Source organism: Pan troglodytes, chromosome 7 (genome assembly GCF_028858775.2).
Source record: "Pan troglodytes isolate AG18354 chromosome 7, NHGRI_mPanTro3-v2.0_pri, whole genome shotgun sequence".
NCBI lineage: Eukaryota > Metazoa > Chordata > Mammalia > Primates > Hominidae > Pan > Pan troglodytes.
This window is the reverse complement of record NC_072405.2, coordinates 119,745,679-119,769,795: the sequence shown is the minus strand read 5'-3', so window position 1 is coordinate 119,769,795 and position 24,117 is coordinate 119,745,679. Positions and strand designations below refer to the sequence as shown.

At 36.4% G+C, this 24,117-nt stretch overlaps 1 protein-coding gene across 3 annotated transcripts in view; it reads right to left on the bottom strand.

The window, feature by feature from the left end:
* PKHD1L1 (PKHD1 like 1) overlaps positions 1-24,117 on the bottom strand; it is a 170,904-nt gene that overhangs the window by 15,740 nt on the left and 131,047 nt on the right. For all 3 annotated transcript variants that reach the window (XM_016959781.4, XM_063817348.1, XM_063817349.1), the window contains 10 exons: positions 22,962-23,052; positions 19,661-19,809; positions 19,456-19,578; positions 18,463-18,574; positions 18,267-18,383; positions 12,550-12,715; positions 9,106-9,338; positions 8,734-8,901; positions 6,068-6,225; positions 1,701-1,836 (listed from right to left, as the gene is read on the bottom strand). In XM_016959781.4, the coding sequence (XP_016815270.4) occupies positions 1,701-1,836; positions 6,068-6,225; positions 8,734-8,901; positions 9,106-9,338; positions 12,550-12,715; positions 18,267-18,383; positions 18,463-18,574; positions 19,456-19,578; positions 19,661-19,809; positions 22,962-23,052 (1,453 nt within the window). The remainder of the gene's footprint in view (positions 1-1,700; positions 1,837-6,067; positions 6,226-8,733; positions 8,902-9,105; positions 9,339-12,549; positions 12,716-18,266; positions 18,384-18,462; positions 18,575-19,455; positions 19,579-19,660; positions 19,810-22,961; positions 23,053-24,117) is intronic.

Genomic DNA, 24,117 nt, shown 5'->3' with positions numbered 1-24,117 from the left:
TGCTTTTTTCATTACTGTGAAATGCCCTCCTCCTTTTAAAATTTTAATTTCTTTTTCCTAATAAGCCTCACAATGAAATGTGATAAGAAGCTAAGTGCCTTATTCCACTATTAATTATACAATTCAGCATTTGTCTGGGTTCAATATATGTTAGTGGAACTCTCTGCCTATGAAGATAGTTCCTATTTTCCTAACTCTGAATGATATTGTGCTTGGTACCATATCTGTTATTTGAAAAGAGTGAACAATTTATTAAAATTAAGCTATAAATGCCATTTTATTCATGACACAACTATTTATATATAAAAAGTAGTAACGCTGACTCTCTTAATTTAAAAGAAGGAAATATAGCATAATGGTTAAGTGCATGGGTTTTACAGCTAGACTGTTTTTGAGTACTTGCTGTGCACCATACCAGCTTGAGACTGCTATGGACTGAATTGTGTCCCCAAATTTTACATGTTGAAGCCTTAATCTTCAAGGTGATGATATTTGGAGATGAGAGCCTTTGGGAAGAAACAGGGTTTAGATGAGATTGTGAAGGGGGAGACCTCATGATGGAATTAGTGCCCTTCTAAAAGGAGACACCAGGGAGCTTGCTTGCACTCTCTCAGCCACGTCAGGACACAGCAAGAAAGTGGCCATCTGCAAGCCGAGCAAAGAACCCTCAGCAGAACATGACCATCATGGCACCCTGATCTCAGACTTTCAGAGATCCAGAGAAAATAAATTTCTGTTGTTTGAGCCACTCAATCTGTGGTATTTTGTTATGGCAGACTGAACTAAGACCACTATCTTGGCAAATTACTTCCTGTGTCTCAATTTACTCATCTGTGCCTACCTCATAGAGTTACTATGATGTAGTAACAATGAGTTACATATAAAGCATGTAGAGCTGTGCCTGAAATATAGTAATGTCTCTGGAAACATTAGCAGTTCATGTTATTAGTAGGAATATGACTTCTTCTATAAATGGTAAAGCAAACAGATTACCCATTCATATTTTCAAGTCTAGCTCATATTATGATCTACCACACACATCTATATAATGGTTAGCCAAGAATATGGATCACATCAGAAAATGACGATGAGTAGCCCATGTGGAATGGAATGTATGCTATTGGCCTCATTAGAACACTGTTTAACAAAAAGACTTACATAAGCAGAGATAAATGCTGGTTTTACAAATATCGGTCAATGAATAAGTTTAGCCTCTTCCATATGTTTCATTTAACACAAGTTTATTTTATCATATTTACTTCACAACCTTCAGTTGATGTTATATTAGCTTTCTTGGCAATAATTCTTATGACTGCCAATTAATTCAGGTTCTAACTTCTATGAAATAGAAGTAAAGCCAAGATAAGGTGAAACTTTTAAGCAAAATCTCTTCTAGACATAGGAAGAACTGAACTCAATGTATGCAGAATGAAAACATTCTTAGGAAGCAAAAGAATGTCCATGATAAACAAAAACTCATATCTGCATGTGCACAGATAAATAAGTTCCATTAGGAGTGATCTTTCAAGACACTCATGTTACAAATGAACACATCTTAGTATTTGGTGGACTATGGCTAAAAACTTGTTTTCTTCTGCATCATCAATAGATAAGGAATTAAAAATACTAATAATCAGACACTTAAAATATTATAAATAAGTACATATTCCATGTGTACTGTATTTTTTATGAGACAATACCTTTGTACAGATGGTTATTAAGTTCACAGTGTTTCTGCTGGGCATTCCATATTGTAGTTTTTGGACAGACCAATAAGTTGTTCACATAGACATCCAAACGTTGAAGTGTGGAAAAGAAAATTCCTACTAGAACAGCCTATTAAAGAAAAGAAAGTTTTAAGAAAGCAACAAAATAGAATATTTGTAATTTAGCACTTAAACCGTCCTTCAATATTGTATACTTTCTGCAAACGATTAAAACTAAGTTTTATGGATTTGGGATAAGGGATGAACTAAAATTTTAAAATGGGCTTACATTCAACCATTCATACAGATAGTACAACTTAACCCTTAATTGACTATTCTTAGTAGAAAAGTACAATAAGAGAAATTATTAGAGGAGTATCTCTAAGTTTAAAGAAAGATTCATTTAAAAGACAACAAAGGACAATACAGGCTTTCAATATCAGGAGCAGGGAAAGAGGGACTTGCTATACTCTACATAATGCAGCCACACAAAATTAGGTACTTAATGTTGGAAAAAAAATGATTATCTCTGAGAAAAATTTGGTAGGAAGACTAATAAATGTCAAAATAACTGTTCTCTCTGATTTAGTTTTATTCATTTTTCATGTTTATATTGCTTACATTTCATGCTCTCAGCTATGATCATAAAGAGACTGGCTTTTCCAAGCGCAGGGAAGGATTAATATGGAGCTTAATAAGCTATACATTAGTTCTGGAATCTTCTTTGGATATTGTCTTCAGAGGCTCAGAATATTAACAGTCACATTACTTTGTAGTCACCATTCTCATTTTTAGAGGTAAAATATTCTCTTCTAATTTTTTACAAAAGAAAATTTTGAGTTCCTATTTCAGCCATGTGGTATTCTAAGTGCTGGCAGGGCCACTGGCTTCTCTGAGCTTATATTCAAGAGTGATGAGAAACAAAAAATAGAAATAATAAAAGGTAAAGTAGGAAACATGTTAGATGGTGATGAATCCTGTGGAGAAAAGAAAAAAGTAAATCAGGGTGCATGTAACTTGGGAGAGCCAAGCAAGGAGGCGTGATCTTGGAGGCCTATTGAGAAAGTGGAATCTGAGGAGAGTGGAACTTTAGCCACTTAGGGAAGAATGTTTTAGACTGAGGCAACATCAGAAACATAGGCCCGGGAGGGTAGCATGTTTGGTGTCCGTAGGAACAGCAAGGAGCTCAGTGGGGCTGGAGGAGTAGAAGAAGCCAGAGAGCTCAGGGATGGGAGAGATTCCCATAGGGCCTCACAGGCTATGGTGAGGATTCTGACTCTTGGACAGAGACCAATAGGGAAATTGTTACAGGGTTTGGGGCATGGGAGAGACGTGATCTGACATGTTTTCACGGTATCTGGCTACTAAGTTGAGAACAGACTATAGAAGGGCAAAGGTGGAAGTAGAAAGAGGAATTGGGAGGCAATTACCATGATCCAGGAAAGGCTCAAGCTGGATAGTAGCAGTGGAGGTGGTGAGAAGTGAGCAGATTCTGGTATTTTGAAGACAGACTCAAAACAACTTGCAGATGGGTTGGATGAGGAATGTGAGCAAAAGAGAGGAGTCAAGAGTGGTTCCAAGGTTTTGTCTGGAGCGAAGGGATGGAACTGCTGTCTCCTGGGAAGGGGCTGGTGCCTCCTTTCCTTACTCCTTTCTCTGCTTCACCTTATCAGCATTCTTTCTTCACATTAAACACCCTGGGACTTTAAAGTCTCATATTCTTAGAAAAGAAAATCTGAGTGATGACACTACTGGTTAAACTCATACTCTTTTCATACTTATTAAATATAAATTTAATGATCCTGGCTGAGTTCAGTTTCTAGCAAAGACTTGACATTATTGAAGATATTAAAAATAACATGCTGCAGTCTCTGAAGTAAATTCCAAAGGTGTATTTCTGATATATATATAAGTAATAGCAGCATTGAAGAATAAGTATATAATTCCAAGTGATCAGTTTTGGATGTACATTGTTTTTATGTAAAAATTTAGGGCAAAAACTGGAAGCATTCCCTTTGAAAACTGGCACAAGACAGGGATGCCCTCTCTCACCACTCCTATTCAACATAGTGTTGGAAGTTCTGCCCAGGGCAATTAGGCAGGAGAAGGAAATAAAGAGTATTCAATTAGGAAAAGAGGAAGTCAAATTGTCCCTGTTTGCAGATGACATGATTGTATATCTAGAAAACCCCATTGTCTCAGCCCAAAATCTCTTTAAGCTGATAAGCAACTTCAGCAAAGTCTCAAGATACAAAATCAATGTACAAAAATCACAAGCATTCTTATACACCAATAACAGACAAACAGAGAGCCAAATCATGAGTGAACTCCCATTCACAATTGCTTCAAAGAAAATAAAATACCTAGGAATCCAACTTACAAGGGATGTGAAGGACCTCTTCAAGGAGAACTACAAACCACTGCTCAAGGAAATAAAAGAGGATACAAACAAATGGAAGAACATTCCATGCTCATGGGTAGGAAGAATCAATATGAAAATGGCCATACTGCCCAAGGTAATTTATAGATTCAATGCCATCCCCATCAAGCTGCCAATGACTTTCTTCACAGAACTGGAAAAAACTACTTTCAAGTTCATATGGAACCAAAAAAGAGCCCGCATTGCCAAGTCAATCCTAAGCCAAAAGAACAAAGCTGGAGGTATCACGCTACCTGACTTCAAACTATACTACAAGGCTACAGTAACCAAAACAGCATGGTACTGGTACCAAAACAGAGATATAGATCAATGGAACAGAACAGAGCCCTCAGAAATAACGCCACTTATCTACAACTATCTGATCTTTGGCAAACCCGAGGAAAACAAGCAATAGGGAAAGGATTCCCTATTTAATAAATGGTGCTGGGAAAACTGGCTAGCCATATGTAGAAAGCTGAAACTGGATCCCTTCCTTACACCTTATACAAAAATTAATTCAAGATGGATTAAAGACTTAAACGTTAGACCTAAAACCATAAAAACCCTAGAAGAAAACCTAGGCATTACCATTCAGGACATAGACATGGGCAAGGACTTCATGTCTAAAACACCAAAAGCAATGGCAACAAAAGCCAAAATTGACAAATGGGATCTAATTAAACTAAAAAGCTTCTGCACAACAAAAGAAACTACCATCAGAGTGAACAGGCAACCTACAAAATGGGAGAAAATTTTTGCAACCTACTCATCTGACAAAGGGCTAATATCCAGAATCTACAATGAACTCAAACAAATTTACAAGAAAAAAACAAACAACCCCATCAAAAAGTGGGCGAAGGACATGAACAGACACTTCTCAAAAGAAGACATTTATGCAGCCAAAAAAACGCATGAAAAAATGCTCACCATCACTGGCCATCAGAGAAATGCAAATCAAACCACAATGAGATACCATCTCACACCAGTTAGAATGGCGATCATTAAAAAGTCAGGAAACAATAGGTGCTGGAGAGGTTGTGGAGAAATAGGAACACTTTTACACTGTTGGTGGGACTGTAAACTAGTTCAACCCTTGTGGAAGTCAGTGTGGCGATTCCTCAGGGATCTAGAACTAGAAATACCATTTGACCCAGCCATCCCATTACTGGGTATATACCCAAAGGACTATAAATCATGCTGCTATAAAGACACATGCACATGTATGTTTATTGTGGCACTATTCACAATAGCAAAGACTTGGAACCAACCCAAATGTCCAACAATGATAGACTGGATTAAGAAAATGTGGCACATATACACCATGGAATACTATGCAGCCATAAAAAATGATGAGTTCATGTCCTTTGTAGGGACATGGATGAAATTGGAAATCATCATTCTCAGTAAACTATCGCAAGAACAAAAAACCAAACACCACATATTCTCACTCATAGGTGGGAATTGGACAATGAGAACACATGGACACAGGAAGGGGAACATCACACTCTGGGGACTGTCGTGGGGTGGGGGGAGGGGGGAGGGATAGCTTTAGGAGATATACCTAATGCTAAATGACGGGTTAATGGGTGCAGCGCACCAGCATGGCACATGTATACATGTGTGACTGTCCTACACATTGTGCACATGTACCCTAAAACTTAAAGTATAATAATAAAAAAATAAAAATTTAGGTTTGCCTCACGTATGGAGTACCAGAATCAAGTGCATATGGCAAGGGGATGATGGTGATGCTTGGTACTTGTACCTTCAGGTTGATGAAAACTGTCTAGGCTAATAATAATTTCAGTGGTACCCTGATGCATCCTTGGAAATGAGCTGTAAGGCTGACAATGTTAGAACAGGGGAGGAGGTACAAGCCTTAGCAGATAGAAATAACATGCAAATAATCAACAGCAATTACTCTTAAGACATTTTGCCCTACCTTGTTATGATCAACATTAAGCAACATCAGTCGAAGATTCTGAGGACTGGTGCCAGTGAAGTAAACTTCATAAGATTTGTTCAGAGCCACAATGCTGTGAAACAGGGACAGCCTTCTCTGGCATGTATATCCAGCACACCAGCCATGATCCTGTGGGCCTAAATCCATGCAAAATGAAAGTGCATACTCCTATATCATGCATTTTATTAGTATAAAATCTGAAGAGTAATTGTATTAAAAATAAATTGCAGTGGTCAAGTTCAAATGCAAGTTCAGCATTTATACCTATTACCCATCCACCGTTACCCAGCCAGCTAAGCTATTTCTCAAACCTTGGCTTAAAAAGGAAGGCAGGGAAGAAACTTCTTCCTATCACCCTACTTTTACACTGCCCAGGGCAAGAAGGGTACATTAATGTGTTAATAAGAATTTGTATTGGAAGGTCACTGATAGAAATAGTAGATTTCCATATATCTCTTCTTTAATGATAATATTCAAGCCTAGGCCACATGGTGAGGAAGAAAATGCTTGATCCTTTCTCCTCTCTACCAAATATAAGCTTGAGTGGGAATTGAACTTTCTCAGGCTCTTTGTTAGGAAATGTGCTATAATAGAGTTAATTTGTTAACAATAGGCTCTGTACCTGGAAAACATGGACATTTGAATGCCTGAACCATTGATTCATTAATTTGTTCTTTCACTCATGCACTTGTTTTTTAAAAATAGTTAATTTGTAAATTCAACACATTCATCTAATCAAGTAATTAATCTTCCTCCATTTTAATTTTAAGAAATTTTTGTTGACAGTTATGACTATTAGAGTGTTGACATCATTAATGAACTGAAGCCACCTAAGAAATAACACTCTATCAAACCCTCTAGAAAGCCAAGTGATAGTGAATGCTTTTCTACCTGAATCCAAACATTTTCTGAGCAGGTTTAAAATGACTTTTGTAACAAACTTCTCTATTTCACTTAAAGTGGCTGAGATTATACATATATAAAACATTGAGTGAAATATGGAATGAATTGTATTGATGTATTTATTCATTAGGTTTTCTGAATTTCCTAGCTTACTTGGAAGTATTATCAATATTTATAACTACACCTCAATCAAATTTTAAATCAATATAAACTTCTAAAGTTCATGTAGAGCCTAACCTTTTCCTTAGCATACAAAATATAAATCCTACTTTAAAATATACTTTCTTTGTGGGTTTTGAAAACAAACATAAAGAAATATCTATGTATAACATAAAAATTTAGAGACAAAAGTCATATTTTTAAAATAAATAAAATTTAATATTAATATTCAAAAGGAAACTTCAGTTATTTTCTGTAACTTTTATCTTGGGGAATTTTTTCCCATCTAGTATAGCACATCCCAAGCTTCAGTGATTCTTCTAACACCTTCAAGATTTTTCTGTGCTGCTATCATTTACATAAGACTTCTTTAAATTGATAGTCACTTTTTAAAATTTAAATTCATATTGAAGAAATACGTCTTGTCATTGTCATAAATGGAAAACTTGTATTGCTTGCCAGAAAAGGGAAATGTAAAAATAAGACAATGAAATCTTTTTCACCATATAAAACAGAGCTATTGGGAAAGATCTCTTCTATTACTCCATTATTCATTGACAGTTCTAAAGTTGTTCTCATGATCTCTGCTTCATACAATCCGAAAAGCAGCATCTAAAATTGGGTTAACTGCAGGTCACAGAAACCAGGCATAGCACACATTGGGGTGGGAGAAGTGAGGAGAGTCCTAAAATCATGAAACTTTGGAATACTCCTGATTTAGTTCATTCTGTTATATTTTATTGATTTCTAGAATATTTTAGTACATGTTATGACACTACAAGGGCACATAAATCTATCTAATCCAAGCTATGTACACTTTCAGCACATGAAAGATCCTAATCTAAGCCTGTTTAGGGACTAAGTTTTGAGCCCCTGGTGTCATTTCAAGGATATACAATGAATCCCTGTCCTGTGTTTTCAGTACCTTTTAGAAGTTCATCTTATTCAAAAAGCCTTGGTCTCCTAAGCTGATCTGCATCCTCATGGAGGCCATTACCTTCCTTCTCTGCTACAGCCTCCTAAGGCCAGAATGGAAGAAACCTGATGCTAGAGCTTGACGAGCTGGTCTTGACAGTCAAAGGAATTAGAGACGAAAAAACATGTTGATAGCAAGATAAGTCTTCCAAAGATTCATGAGCATAAAACATGAGCAGGCTGAGAATACTGCTTGTCAGGTATTCCAAAGAACACATTATCAGTTTTTAATATATGTTAGGTGAATTGTATTTTTTGGAGATACTTGGACCTTTTTTTTCTTTAAAATATTTATACCACCTTATCAATAAAGTATGAAGATCACTCCAGAAATAACTTTTCCCCTACTCTTTGCTCTCCTCTCCATCCCTCTTCCCCTCCTTCTTTTTATTTTAATGCCCAATTTTAAATAACTGTCCTTGCTTTCCTGGATGAGGTACTGCAGGATCAAGTCTCTCCCCTGCACATTGCTCATTGTTACAAATGGAAGGCAAACAAGGCCTGATGTTTGCTAGTTGTGTGGGGTAAATAATTTATGAGATGGCTTCATGCATTTAATAACAAGCAATGTTTTGAGTAACTGTAGTTTACTCATATTGAATACCTACCATTAATAAGATCAACATAACCGTTGCCCATTATAGCCACTGGGGAAAGTCTTCGAGTTTCTGTGTCAGGATCCAGACTTTCAATAACTATCATTGCATATTCCATCCCAAAGCACTGATAGCTCTGCCACTCTGGAAGGTACTTACAGGTTGAATCTCTAATAATTCCTAGAAACATATGTATGTATATTTTAGCAATAATACAGAATCTCTTTGCAAAAAAAATCCTTATAACATCTTTTTCTTGTTATGCTAGTTTAAGAAATAGAAAATATAAGTTATTGGTTGAGTAGACAAGTCATTAAAAATAAAACACATATTTTGTTTCATGAGTTTAAGGCCTAACGACAGAATAAGCAAGATCCAACAAACCTTTATGAGGTGCTTTCTCAGTGACAGGAATTCTACTTCCATTCAAGAATGTGAGCATCGCCTTAGGAATTCTGTAGTCTCCAATTCCTACTTGGCTGTTTCCGTCCCATTCATATTCTGCTTGAGGTATCACAGAACCAGCATTCCCCAGAAAGGAGCCATCTATGTCTCTAAGAAAAGATTTCCTCTTGGCATCACAAACCATGTCTACACAATCAGATGGATTGACCTTACTGTGGAGAAAAGTTGAATTATTCAGTTCATTGTTTCTAGAGAGCAATATGAATATACTTGAATATTTACTTAGAGGGTATCCAAAAAAATTGATCTATTGAATTTTATTTCAGAGAGATTTCAAAGTGGGACCAAGTAGCCTATGTAATTTGCATTATAATGAGGGCTGCTTTTCCATTGTGTTGATTTGGTCTATGATTATGAATTCATTAACATTTCAAAACGACAAGTCATACCTGTGGGATATAAAATCAGAATTCCACTTTTCTATTCTATATATTGTTGAATGATAGATTTCTTATTTGTGCATTGTTCACAACATACTAACATTGCTCCAGAGAGTAGGTGAATGATTACTGTTATACAGGACATATAAAATTCCTGTGTTGGCAGGGAAGTCTTTATTATTATTTCCTTTCCTTTCTTGTCTTTAAAAATTATGAAAGTATTGCTTATTATAAAATAATCTAAAGATTTATTAAAAGCTCAATCCCTATCACCTTCCTATACTAATCTTTTAGGCTCATCACCAATTGCAGATTAGTATATATTCTTATAGACCTTTGTTTATGGATATATAGATATACTTGGATTGTGTTTATTATGCTACATATTTTAGTAACCATTCTATAGATAAAAGTAAGAGGTAAGATAAACTCATCATGCAGTTCAAATGTAGATGGTATTTTGGCCTCATCTTGAGTTACCTGGAGTGTTGATTGATTGTTACCTGATTATAATAATAAAATAGCTACTTAATGTGTGAGGTACTATACATTCAAATGGTATGCATACAATATACTCATAGAATACCGTGATATATACCATGGGCAGAGTTATAGTAACAAAATAATAGTGGACAGCTCAGATCTATTAAATAGTATCTAGAATAGCTCTCCCTTTTTGCTATGAGAAAGATATGAAGCTATTAATACAAGTTATTCCTTACATAATATACAAGTTTTAGAGAAGGATTTTAATAAATATTTTTGTAGTTCATGTGTTCGTTGTATTCAAATATGTGCAATGTACTTTTGTAAGCAAGTCTGTGAGTAGAGTGCTCAGTGGCAGTCTTTTATGTTGTGGCTTTGGGCTGTTAGTCTAGGTTCCCAAGAAATAAAGCCTGAGATATGGATTTTTGTTCAAGTAAATTAGCAAAAGAATCCTCTCAAAAGGGGGAGAAGTGGTTTATCCACTGGCTTTAAACTGATCCCATGAAAACCTCTGGCATATGAACTGCACAGCAGAGTTGTTGCCACCTTAAGACAAAGCAGCCAGTCTTGTACTCCTGAATCAGTCAGTCATTTTACAGGGACTGCAGGCTGGTGGGAGGGAACACTTTGGACTCCTATGGCTAGTTCTATTTGGCTAAGAGCAAAGTTCTGAAAAGCCATGGGTTGTTATTTGCCAACACTGAGAACATTTGGGGGCTGGGTACACTGCCCCTAAAGATCTGGGAGAGCACTGATGGCATCGCCTGCAAGCACAGAACTCAGAAAAATCATATTTGAAAACGTGGTATTTTATTCAGGACTTACAAACTAAAATTATATGTTGAATCTGAAAGATTCAGTGACAACTAAATAAGAGCTAATAACTGCCTACTGAAGAGGGGCTCTATTGACCCCCCAAACACTGAATTCAACAATAATTAAATGAGTAAGCGTTGGGCTGTCAGCAAAGCAAAATCAGATGAAGTCAAACAATTTATGAAATATTATATTTATCTGAAGAGGTGCCTACTTTTTTTCTGAGACAGAGTCTCACTGTGTTGCCCAAGCTGGAGTGCAGTGGTGTGATCACAGCTGACTGCAGCCTCAACCTCCTGGGCTCAAGCAATCCTCCTGCCTCAGCCTCCTGAGTAGCTAGGACCACAGGTGTATACCACCACACCCAGCTAATTTTTATTTTTTAATTTTTTGTAGAGATGGTATCTCCCTATGTTGCCCAGGCTGGCCTCAAACTCCTGGGCTCAAGCAATCCTCCTGCCTCAGCCTCCCAAAATTCTGAGATTACAGGCACGAGCCACAATGACTGGCTAAGATGCCTATTTAAATACAGAACATAATTCCTTTTCTCTTCCCCTAAGCTGAAAATGGTTAAATACAGAACATAATTCCTTTTCTCTTCCCCTAAGCTGAAAATGGTCAAAGATCAGTAATAAAATTTTTTCTGCCTCCAGGATTGTCTTATATCTAAATTTCTGGTCTGTACTTATAATAAAAAGTAGGAATTATTAGATATATTATTCTATGACTTAGAATCTAAATGATCGCTTCTGGAAATGTCCTGACACCAACTGACCTTTGTGATCAGAAAATCATTGTTCTAAGTTTATGTGTATTTATAATCACAGTGATTATAATGGCTGACATTTAATTTCCAAGCACATTTGGGGTACCTGTGATAGGATATTTTGGAAGCAATAGGTAACCAAAAAAGGGTAAGAAAAATGGAAGAAATAATAAGAGATATCTCTTATCTATTAATGACTGTTATTGGAGAAACAAACAAAAAAATTGTGTGTGTGGCTCTTGCCTGTAATCCCAGTGCTTTGGGAGGTCAAAGCAGAAGGAACCCTTGAGGCCAGGAGTTCAAGACCAGCCTGGGAAACATAGAAAGACCCTGTCTCTACAAAAATAATAATGATAATAATAATAATTAAGCCAGGCATAGTGGCTTGTGCTTGTAGTCTCAGCTGCTTGGGAGGCTGAGGTGGAAGTATTGCTTGAACTCAAGAGTTTGAGGCTGCAGTGAGCCATGATAGCACCATCGCACTCCAGCCTGAGTGGCAGAGTTATTTTCCAGGATGTCCTCAAACTCCTGGGCTCAGGAAATCCTCTTGCTTCAACCTCCTGAGTAGCTAGAACTACAGGCACATTATGCCTGCTCTAAATGGAAAGATATTAATGTATAACACACTTCAGACCCCATCTATAGCTTTCATATTTAACAATGATGATGTTATTGATGATTCACACACACAAAAAGCAATGGGAGAAAACATATATATTAAAGCCCAGTTTTAAAAACTCATCTGAGAACATTTAGATTTACATTATTAAATGGTCTTAATTTTCATAATGCTCATTAAAGTATCATAAAAACTGGCAGTTATTTTAATATGCCAACTTTCTCAGATCTTGAGCAGGAGGAAGTGAGAATGAAAAACTATAAAGATAGAAAAACCACAATTTTTATGTATTTTACCTTATATCAGGCCTATGTATAAATATTTTTGATTGTTCAGTGGTATCAACCAGTTTTATATTCTTCACATGGATTGGATGCTGTAAATCCTCATTTAAAGGGTTAGTAATGAATATAACATTAGTTTCCCCTGAACAAACATTCTTAAATCCAACAAATGTTGAACCTAAAACATAAATAATAGATAAATGATTATTTTCTCTAAAGAAAGTGATAAAATCAGATTTAATGCACATTCTGCCAAACACATCTTTTGTCACTACCTTAAACATGGAGCTCTTGCCTGATATGGTAAATAAGTCTACCACTATTTGTTGTAGCCTGTTGCCTCCCAATATCCATATCCATATCACTGGGTAATGATCTCCCATATTTTCTCCGGGCTTGGCCATGTAACTTGGTTTGGCCAATGGGACAATAGCAATCATGGCATAAACAGAGATCTGGAGAGTGCTTGCATATTGGAGCTTGCTCTTTCTTAGTGTTCCAGGGAATTCTGTGACTTCCAACATATGAGTAAGCCTGGGATACATGTGGCTCTATCACTCCTATCGCCCCAGCTAATGGCCAGCACCAACTGTCAGCAAGCACCAACCTTCAGACATGGAAGTAAGGCTATCCTAGACTAACCAGCCCATAGCCATCCTGTAAACTGATGGCACCTAATGGACAAGACCAGGTGAGACCAGTAGAAAAACCATCCAGCTGAACAAAGCCCAAATTGACAATCCACAGAATCATGAGCTAAATGGTTGTTTAAAGTCTCTAAATTTGGGGGGTTGTTTGTTATCCAGCTAAGATAAATGAACCACTATTTTTCCCTTGGCTTCTTTGTATATATTACGTGGCTAAAAGAGAAAATTGATTGGATCCAAAAACTTAATCTCCATTATACTTAAAATCCAATAACTCTAAACAGAAAAGCAAAAGGTGACCTCTAAAATTCTTAAATCAGTTATGTTTTATCTATGCCCCTTCTTAATTATATTTTCTCCTAAGAAGAGTCTATATACAGGAATACAAACCTGTAGATTAGTATTAAGAAAATATCACAGTAGCAGATGCTGTTTGTGCCCTGCCCAGATCTCCTTTACTGGGCCAGTGCACCCAACCCCTAGTTCCTCCTATAAGTATTGGCTGCAAACCACTCATAGCTGCGGTCTTCTGTTTTTTTTTGTTTGTTTTTGTTTTTGTTTTTGTTTTTTTGTTTTTTGAGATGGAGTCTCTGTAGCCCAGGCTGGAGTCCAGTGGTGTGATCATGGCTCCTTGCAACCTCCGCCTCCTGGGTTCAAGCAATTCTGCCTCAGCCTCCTGAGTAGCTGGGATTACAGGTGCCTGCCACCATGACTGGCTAATTTTTGTATTTTTTCAGTAGAGATGGGGTTTCACCATGTTGGGCAGGCTGACCTCAAACTCCTGACCTCAAGTGATCCACTCTCCTTGGCCTCCCAAAGTGCTGGAATTATAGGCGTGAGCCACTGCACCTGGCCAGCTGCTGTCTTCTCTAAAGAATTGCCTTTAGCCACTTGAGAGTTCCCTCACCTGAGAGATTATGTACTCCCGTCCATTACCACAAGTAGCTATGCCTAACTGACAAGAGATATGGAAGAACCTTTTGCCTCAATGTGGGAAAAATATTTGGCACAATTTATACTCCACAGCTCTCTGAAGTTTCAGGTAGAAGAAGCTGAACTTCAGTTGAGGTCATATCTTTGCTTAGCTCCTTCCTCTGCCCTATTCTAATACTTCTTTCACTCCCTTTCTCCTGGGAGCATACCTTCAATAAGCCACTTGCATAAGAATTCCATTTCTGCTTCTACTTTATTAATGCTTTGAAGAAAGAAAAGGAAACTATAGTGGTTATTCACACATTCAAAGCAAATCTCAGGATCTAAGTGTAAGATCAGAGGAACCTTACAACTTAAGAGATGGTTGGGTTCTGAGCCCTACCAAATCCCCTACATCAAAGGCCCTGACAGAAACAAAGTGGGATGCTAAGTTAGTTGGAGATATGTGGGAAGAGCCACTTGGACCTTGAAGTCTCAGAATGTGCTGAATGCTCTGGATGTGTATAAATGGTATATTCCTTCTTATTAGAAAGTAACTTCCTGCTCTGCTTGCTTGAAATCATCAGGGACCTCAATAGAGCCTTACAAGACAAATCTTATCTTCCACAGGAGCTGTTCCAAGGGAATTATACACTAGTATGGCCAGTTTTAATATGTTGCTGGAATGACTTTTAGAAGCTTGGAAATAGTGATGGCCCACATTAAGTAGAAATGCTGAAATTTCCATGACATGTTGTGAGAAAAATGCAGGTCAAAGGCTCAAAAATGGGAATATTGAAATTGGATGTATTATATTGGATGTATTATATAATTCCAATGCATTTCAGCCCAACTCAGAGGTGGCCTTGAATGAGTGTGGTGTGGTATGGTGTGGTGTGGTGTGGGAAGATCTTTCCAATTAAAAGAAATTTGGGTAGTACACAGGGTCACCTACTTTTTGTGGAGAGAGAACTGATCTAAGGTAAGGATAAATATGGACTCCTGGGTAGTGATGAGTGGCTTAGCTGGTTGGTAAGGGGCCTGGAAGGAAGTAGACTGGATGTTCAGGGAAAAACATGTGGATAGACATGTCAAAATGGGTACAAAAGGCATGCTATTTCCCACCAATAAGCATTCAATACAGAAGAGTACCTGAAAAACCAAATGGACAGGATGATTTGTCCAACAAACATCAGTTAATCTCTGTCCTCAGCCACCCCAGCCCTTACAAAATCAGCTTATGAACAGAGTAGCCCTTTTGGTGAAGATGGAGGCTATGCATGGATCCAACAGTATGGACACCTTCTTTCCAATGTTAGTGGAGCTACTTCTACTACATAATGTCTGACCCAAATTGCCTGGAACAGAAATTAAAATGTAGTCTTTAGTATACTACCATTCCTCAGGAAATCAAACAATTACTTAAATTAAAGTTGGTGACATCAGATTTATTCCACCCTGGAAAAGGTAACAATTCATGCTGAGTAGTACTGACATGTATTCCTGGTGTGAGTTTTCCTTTCTTATAGGGCTTCAGTTAGCACCACCATACTAGGACTCACAAAGTGATCTAATGGCACGGGCTCCTGCATAACATCACCCTGGACTAAAGAACTCACGTTCGACAAAATAGGTACAGGGGTGAGCATAAGACAATGGAATCACCATGGAAGAATTGCTCCAATCATACAATATAGCATCTGGAGAATGTCACCCCAAAAGACTGGTGGAATAGATTCTTGAAGGCACAGGTGTCAACTTTGGAAATGACAACCTGCAAAAAATGTGTTATTAACCTAAAACAAAAGGCATTATATGGTGGTAAATATAAAAAATATAGAATACATGGGTGCTGGTACCAAAGGCAAGAAGTAGGAGTAACTGTTTTCACCATTATCCCTGGAAGTTCACTTGGGAAACTTGTGTTTCCAATACTAAAATTTTAGGTTCTATGAGTCTGGAGGTCATAGTTCCCAGATGAGAAGTGTTTCAGCAGGACATACAGTAAGTGACTCCATAAAAATAAAGTTATACCTACCTCATGGTCACTTCAGGCTTCTCATCAGACAAAGAAGGCATTTACCATCTGGCAGAAGTAACTGATCCTGATCACCATGCAGAGGTAGGCCTATTCTATAGAATGAAGGCAGGATGCACTCACATGATCCACTGGGGTATATGCCCACTGTTAGTTGTAAAATGGCAAGTACAGAAGTCATGGCTTCATAAGGGCACAGAAACCAGGGACTACTTTTTTTTTTTTTTTTTTTGAGACAGAGTTTTACTCTGTTGCCCATGGTACAGTTGTGTGATCTTGGCTCACTGCAACCTCCGCCTCCTAGTTTCAAGCAATTCTCCTGCCTCAGCCTTACAAGTAGCTGGGATTATGCCCAGCTAGTTTTTTTTTTTTTTGTATTTTTAATAGAGTGGGGGTTTCACCATGTTGGCCAGACTGGTCTTGAACTCCTGACCTCATGATTCATCCATCTTGGCCTTCCAAAGTGCTGGGATTACAGGCATGAGCCACCATGGACCAGGGGCCTATTTATAACAGGGATGAGGGTCTGAGCCATTCTACCAGGCAAGCCATCTTGACAAGCAGAAGTGTTAACCAAGGAAGACAGAAATTTAGAAAGGGTGATGGATGAGAGAGATGATGAGTATCATTTATGGTTTAGGGACCAGCTATGGCAGTGTGACCACCAAACCTCTTCTTAAAGTTTTTCCCAGAAATTGTGACCATGCAGAATCTTGGAGAAATCATATATAACTTAATATAACTAACAATGAAGAAAGCAAGTAGATCCCAGTGGTCCCAAGAGAGGACTAAAGTGGATACAGGCTGGTACACCCATCTCTCATCTCTTTGAATATTGGCTGTTAACAAATCTCCCTTTTCCCAGACAATTAGCTTAGCCAAAAAGGAGCCACATACCCGGGAAATCAAGGTCCTCCCCATAGGGGCAGCTGTAACCAAAAACTAACATGGGGATACAAATGACTTCCGTCCCCCACCCACCTCACCAGATGTGGGATCAACTCCGTGGCAATTTTAACTTACACTCTAGAGTTTCCCAGTGGCATCAAGTATAGCTGCCCTTCAGCTCATATCACATCCTTGCTTAGCAACTTCCCTTGCCCTGTTCTCTTCCTTCCCTTTCTACTAGGTGTTCCAAGAAGCCACTAATATAAAAGTCCTCATCTAAGGCTGTTTCTAGGGAATCTCAGTCAACCAAGTTTTATATGTTATTTTAAAAGACTATATCTTATGAAATAATAATAGTTATTAATGTTCTTTCAATAAATTTCAATCTTAAGGCTTCATTTCATAAGGGCAGTTTCATTGTCACATGATATTTATAATATTCTGGAGCATATTATTTATTAAAAGCCATATATGTTCAATTACAACCTATGTAGCATGTTATACAATTTCCTCCAAGGGTATGAGCATTGCAATTAACACTTAAAAATGTTGCTCATTTGTTTCACATTTCTGGGATCTAAAGTTGTGAGAAAGAATATGTTAAAACTTAGATGTCTAACTTACTGAACTACTTTCTTCAAAGAGACACTGGTTAAAATTATCCTGGAAGGGACACTTGCTCCATTAAAACAGGAAATGCACAGTGTTATTTAATAGGCCAAATGAAAATAATTGATGTGTTTACTACATTAATTTATATATAATTATTTTACATTTCTAAGCAGCCATCCTGGTTCAGTGAAAGAGCAGTGGAGTTTGAATCAGAAGATTTTGATTCTAATCCTAGCTGTGCCAATAGCTGTGGGAATTTGGCCAGGCACTAAGTTCTTTGAGCTTAAGGTTCTTCAATTTTAAAAGGGGATGATAATATATAATCCTACTTACATGAAAGGGCATTTACAAATTATACAAATTAATTCATATTAAATCACAAATGCCAGTGTTTTGTCGTTGTTGTTTTAGAAGGAAAATTTAACATCAATTCTTCAACATACAGTATAAGAATCCTGCCAAGAAACCATTCTCAAAATTGACTCTGATGTCTGATTTCTTTGTCATATTGAGCAGATTGCTATAAAAATTCACTTAAATCATTTTTACTAACAGTGAAACATTATTAGTTATCCTCTACATATTCTCTACAGAAATTAATTGAGAAGATTTGTAAAAGACTGTGTACTTGCCTGAGATGTCCAAAAGGCCACTGATGGCATTGTAACTCATGATCCCTGCATGGGGCTTTCGGGGTGCCATGTTATGAGCTGAAGCAAAGGTAGGCCAACAAATCCCACTTCTCCCACCTTTTACCAAAAAAAAAAGTTAATGAAAATTGAATATGCACTCGTATGAACAATAACATTAAAGTTTCAAATTTTTCACCTGATGGAGATCTAGGACTCCGATGAGCAGCAGTGAGTTCAATATTGGGATCATCATTAGTTAGGACATCAGAGCAATTAAACCCAGGGCTACTTCCAACAATTAATGAGCTCTGTTTGGAAATAAGCCAAACAATATAGCATTAATAATAGCTCTTACTAAAAGAAAACATGATAATGAATAGTACTAAATTCTACTGTAGTAAATAAAACGCAAACTATAAATTCAAAAAGTGGATCATTCATTAAACAAAGATGAAAAAGGTTGCTACCCCAACTGGAAAAACACTGAGAATAGGAGAGGGAAGACAGACATGTAAATAATTACATATAAGGACATGTTATGTTTCTGTGATAAATACATCCAGGGAACAGTAGGCACAAAAAAGTGGAGGAAGTGTCATTACCACCTAAACTGGCTCAGAAAAAACTTCATAGAGGGAGTGAAAATTTAACTAACTATTGCAAGATTAGCAGGTGATAAGCAAGAAGAGGGAAGGGAGGAGGAGAGATAAGAATGAACAGCTTTTTTGCTGGGCGCGGTGGCTCACGCCTGTAATCCCAGCACTTTGGGAGGCCGATGTGGGCGGATCACAAGGTCAGGAGATCAAGACCATCCTGGCTAACACAGTGAAACCCCATCTCTACTAAAAATATAAAAAATTAGCCAGGCATGGTGGCGGGCACCTGTAGTCCTAGCTACTCGGGAGGCTGAGGCAGGATGTGAACCCGGGAGGCGGAGTTTGCAGTGAGCCGAAATTGTGCCACTGCACTCCAGCCTGGGCTACGGAGCGAGACTCCATCTCAAGAAAAAAAAAAACCCAAAAAAAAAAACCGACCAGTTTTTTAGGCAGAGGGCAGTGGGAACAAAGGCAGGGAGGTGTGGGCGAGACAGAGATAGAAGTTAAGGAGATTATTCTTATTAGTCCTTCAGAAATTCCACCCTTCTCCAAGTTATTTTTTTCTCCATGGTGTGGCTGTATTAATTTCTTACCTTAATTTGTACACTTTTACTGGAAATTTTGTGTGATATAGCAGCTGGCATGTAAATCATTGGAAAAATGGCCATTCCATTGTCAACCAGGGTCACATTATAAATGTGCACACTCTCTGTGGTCTGCAATAGAATTTGCAGGTTACATAATACTAAGGACAATCATAAAAGAAAATAAACAATCACCATCTTTAATCATAATTACCTGAAAATAAATTCCATAATCCCAGCATGTCCAAATGGTAAATCCTTGTATAAGAGAACATCCAGGAAGGCCATCTTGGTTCATATAGATCCCATATAAACCTCCATGGGCTTCATTGTCAAACCACTTTTCCACAGGATTAAACTGGCCTTGGAGGGAAATATAGAACCAGAGAATGAACACTACATTTCATGTCATATAGTTTTAATAAGCAGTATCAGTTAAAGTTAACAAAATTCTTTTCAAAATTACATACATAATTCTGATATCAGGTTTAATATGATCAAATATTTTTATGGCTCTGCCATTTATGGTTCACTCTATTTAGTGTTTTTCTTTAAATGTTCTCGAGATGGAGTCTCACTATGTTACTCAAACTCGTCTCAAACTCAAGCCATCTTCCTGCCTTGGCCTCCTGAGTAGCTGGGACTACAGGCATGCCCCACCTCGCCTGGTTTATTCTAATTAGTATTTACTTTTGTCTAACTAGTCTCTTCACTGTTACTTAAAATAACTGTATACTTATTTGCAAAAGTTTAGTGTTAACACACTTACATTATTTTATCTGATTAAAGATTAATTTAATGGGAAAGAGCATGGGATTTAGATACAAATAAGCCTAAACTTGGTAGAGCTTACTGTCTGTGAAATGCTTCCCCTGAACATCTTTCCATTGCTATGTCCTTCTGGCCATCCCATTTTCAAGTCAAATGTCACTTCCTTAAAAGACCTTCCCTAAATACCTGATACAATATAATACCTCAGTCACTTTACATTACAATTAAAATTCCTTTCACTTGATATTTTTATTAATTATTTGTGAATTATCCATCTCTTCTCTCCTACTAAGATGTAAGCTTCATGACAGAAGACATTGCACCTAGCTCATTCACCATCATTTCTTGGAGCCTAGAAGGTAGTACAGAGATAGGTGGTCTTTAAATATTTTAACAATTGGTGTATGCATTATCTTGGGAAAGTTGTTTAACCTTTTAGGAACTTAGTTTCCTCATATGTAAAAAGTTTTAATGATTAATTCAGAATTGTTTCAAAATAAAAGGAAATAACCCACATACAGTGCCTAGCAAATACTCTCAATAAATGGCAACTATACTCATTATTAATATATACAACAAAGGGGATTTTCATGAAAGTTTTACTTATGTCCAAGTCAGTTCAATAACCTTAATAACTCCCTCCCCACACAGGCATGAATTGGAGGATTGTCTATAAAGAGCAGCACCACCTCCTAAATTGTACTTAATACCAGCTCTCCTGTTCAGGTTCCCTGGTATCTGTTTCCTTTTATCTTCTGCTGATTTTCCCTTCTTCCTAGTCCATTGGGTTTTACATTTTATTTATGATTTTCCTGGTTTTGATAATTTTCCTGCATTATTAAAATTATTATTATTAAAAGAAGATGTTTACATTTCTCTCCCTTAGAATCACACAATATAGATGCATGGACAAATAGGGTTTGACCCCTGAACCCAGTGTATATCACTATCCCCAGTTTCCCAGACTCTTGTCTGGAGGATGGATTGAATAAATTGATGTACCATTACAGGAACATAAACTCTTCATTCCTCTGTGATGTTTCATATTTCAGTTGCTATAACTCCAAAATCTCCTTATAAATAGTCTCAATTATTTAGGAATATCAACATAGTCAGTGAAAAATGCATTACATAGCATTATACATACTAGTAAATATTCATATTCAAAGATATTTTGATGTTGAAAAATCCATAAGGATAACTTTATTGAAGTTGTAAAGAAATTACATATTTAAAATTTTTAAGTCAAAGAAAAGCCACTTTAAGTGGTTGGGAACTAAAATATCTAACAAGAGCATATATCAAGGAATCACTTAAATATGTTGACAAAGTAGTTTTTATTCCTTCAGAATGTATTTTCACAAGAATAAAACCAGCTTAAGTCTAAAAATGTTTGAATTGACAGAAAAAAATGCTGATTCAAAGAATCTTAAAAATAAATACACTTTTAACTAGTATATTTTTTAAAAGGTGAAATTTATGCTATATAAATCATGCCAAATAAAGCTGTTAAAAAGTAACTATACTGAGACTTTTCTTTTAAAATCAACTCTGGAAGGGACATACATTTCTCAAAGAAAGTCCCATTTTCTTTAAATTTCTTGAGGGGTAAAGTCGGCAGATTTATTATGTATTTTACTTTTTTGATCTGGTAATTATTTATTATAAATTATTGGTTGAAAATATAGAGGTTATTTAAAAAGTATGCAATTATAAGTACTGAGTCTCCTTGTTCCCAATTACTTTCTATGATTTTTATACTTTCCTTATGTAAATACAAATACCATATACATTCTGATTCCTTCCCTTTCTTCCACAAAACATATTTTATAGGTATTATACCTAAAATAGTATTATATAAACTATTTTGCACTCTCCAGTAAGCACTTAAGAATATTCTAGAGATTTCTTCATATCAATACATTGAACTCTTCTGCCTTCTTTCTTCGAGTAGTCTAGTGTTCCATCGTCTGGCTTTATATAACTATTCTACCATTGCGGGACACAAAGTGGCTTTCGGTTTTCTGCTAGTACAGACAATGCTGTGATGAATAACCTTGTTCATAAATAATTTTCTAAGTTTGTAAAGGCAACTGTTAGCTAGATTCATAGAAGTGGAAATACTGAGTAAAGGTAAACGCACATGTGATTTTGGTAAATGTTGTCATGTTACCCTAAGTAGAGATTATATTGTTTTGTCCTTCAACCAGCAAGGTGTAAATGTTTCGCTTTCCCTACAGCCTTGCCAAAAGAGTAGATGCTCAGTTACCTCTTAATTTTTACTAATCCAATATAGAGAAATCTATATTTGAGAAGTGTCTGTTCATGTTTGTTGACTTTTTGATGCATGCAGGTTTAACATATGAATAGTGAGCATTTATTCTATCAAAGCAGAAGTTAAAATAATGGCGTATGTCAACATGTATCTCTATAATAAGTGCTGTTTTTTTAAAAATGGTGGTGGGATGAGGTACTTACTGTCCCAATACCAACCAAATCAAGAACTCAAGTTGTCGTTGGACTTTTGGGATCATAAACTTGGGAAAATAAAGTTTTCCTTAGAAACCTATTTATTTATTTTTTTAGATCCAATGTTATCTTGAAATAATTTATCTTGTTGAGTTATTTCAGTGCCCAGAAGGAAAAGATATCACATATTGAATTAACAAACAATAATTATTTATTTTAACAATTTTGTACAAGTTATTTCCTAGTTTTAGCGATTCCTGGTTTAAAAGACTTACCTGGGCAAGGTTCACCATCAATGCGGTATCCTGCTCTTCCAAATCCAGCCACTACATTATTCTGTAAAACTGTATTGGTCCCTCTATTTATCTAGTGCAATGATTAAAAAAAAATACTGTGCATCAGGCTAGTAAACATTTATATAAATCGAGAGTAAGTATATGACAATACACTTATGAAAACCTTTAATTATGACTACATTTTCAGGAGGAAAATTTGTATTTATTATTTACCCCATTCAAACTTAATTACAAATGATGAAATTACACTAGGTTCTTGGTGTAAAACCATCATTAAGTACTACAGCCTGGACTTCATTTAAAAACTACATTAAAGAGATTATTTCTTATTTCAGTCACAAAATCCACTGAATGTGGTTTAAAATTTACAAGGCACAGAACAAATTCCAGTATTATAAGAAGGTAAGGAGAATGTTAACACTTTTTTCAGGAAGTTGTGATCACTGAAAAAGCGATAAATATATGTTTATGTATTATATTTATATATGTTTAATATAAATATATATTTATATAAAAGTATGCATATATAGAATATATAACACACACACACACACACACACACACACACACACATATATATATATGGAGAGAGAGAGACAGGGTCTCGCTATGTTGCCCAGGTAGATCTCAAACTCCTAAGCTTAAGCAATCCTCTTAACTCAACCTCCCAAGTAGCTAGGATTACAGGTGCAAGCTCTTTTTAGTTATGTTTTGTTACCAATTTGATTAATTTATTTAAAAAAGGACAACTAAGGCAATGAGAGTGGATCATAAGATTCAGTGGAGACATTGACTAGTTTATATAATGTTTGCTATAATCACAAAGTAGGTTAGCATGAGTGTTAGGTAATTACTAAACAATTTTATTTTATAACCCAAGTCAAAGTAATAAAAAATGGAAGCATAGAGCACACATTTCGTTCTTCCCTATGGTGTCAGCAAAACAGTCAAAAGTTGCGATCATATCAAACACACTTATTTTTAAATATTTTGATAAAAATAGAGTCACATGAATTCATAAATGTCAATTAAGTACTTTTTCCTTCAAAAGCCATAGATAGCCTTAAAGATTTGGAATTGATATTCAATACGTATAAACAGATAAAAAGAGAATATTTTTAACCTCATAAATGTA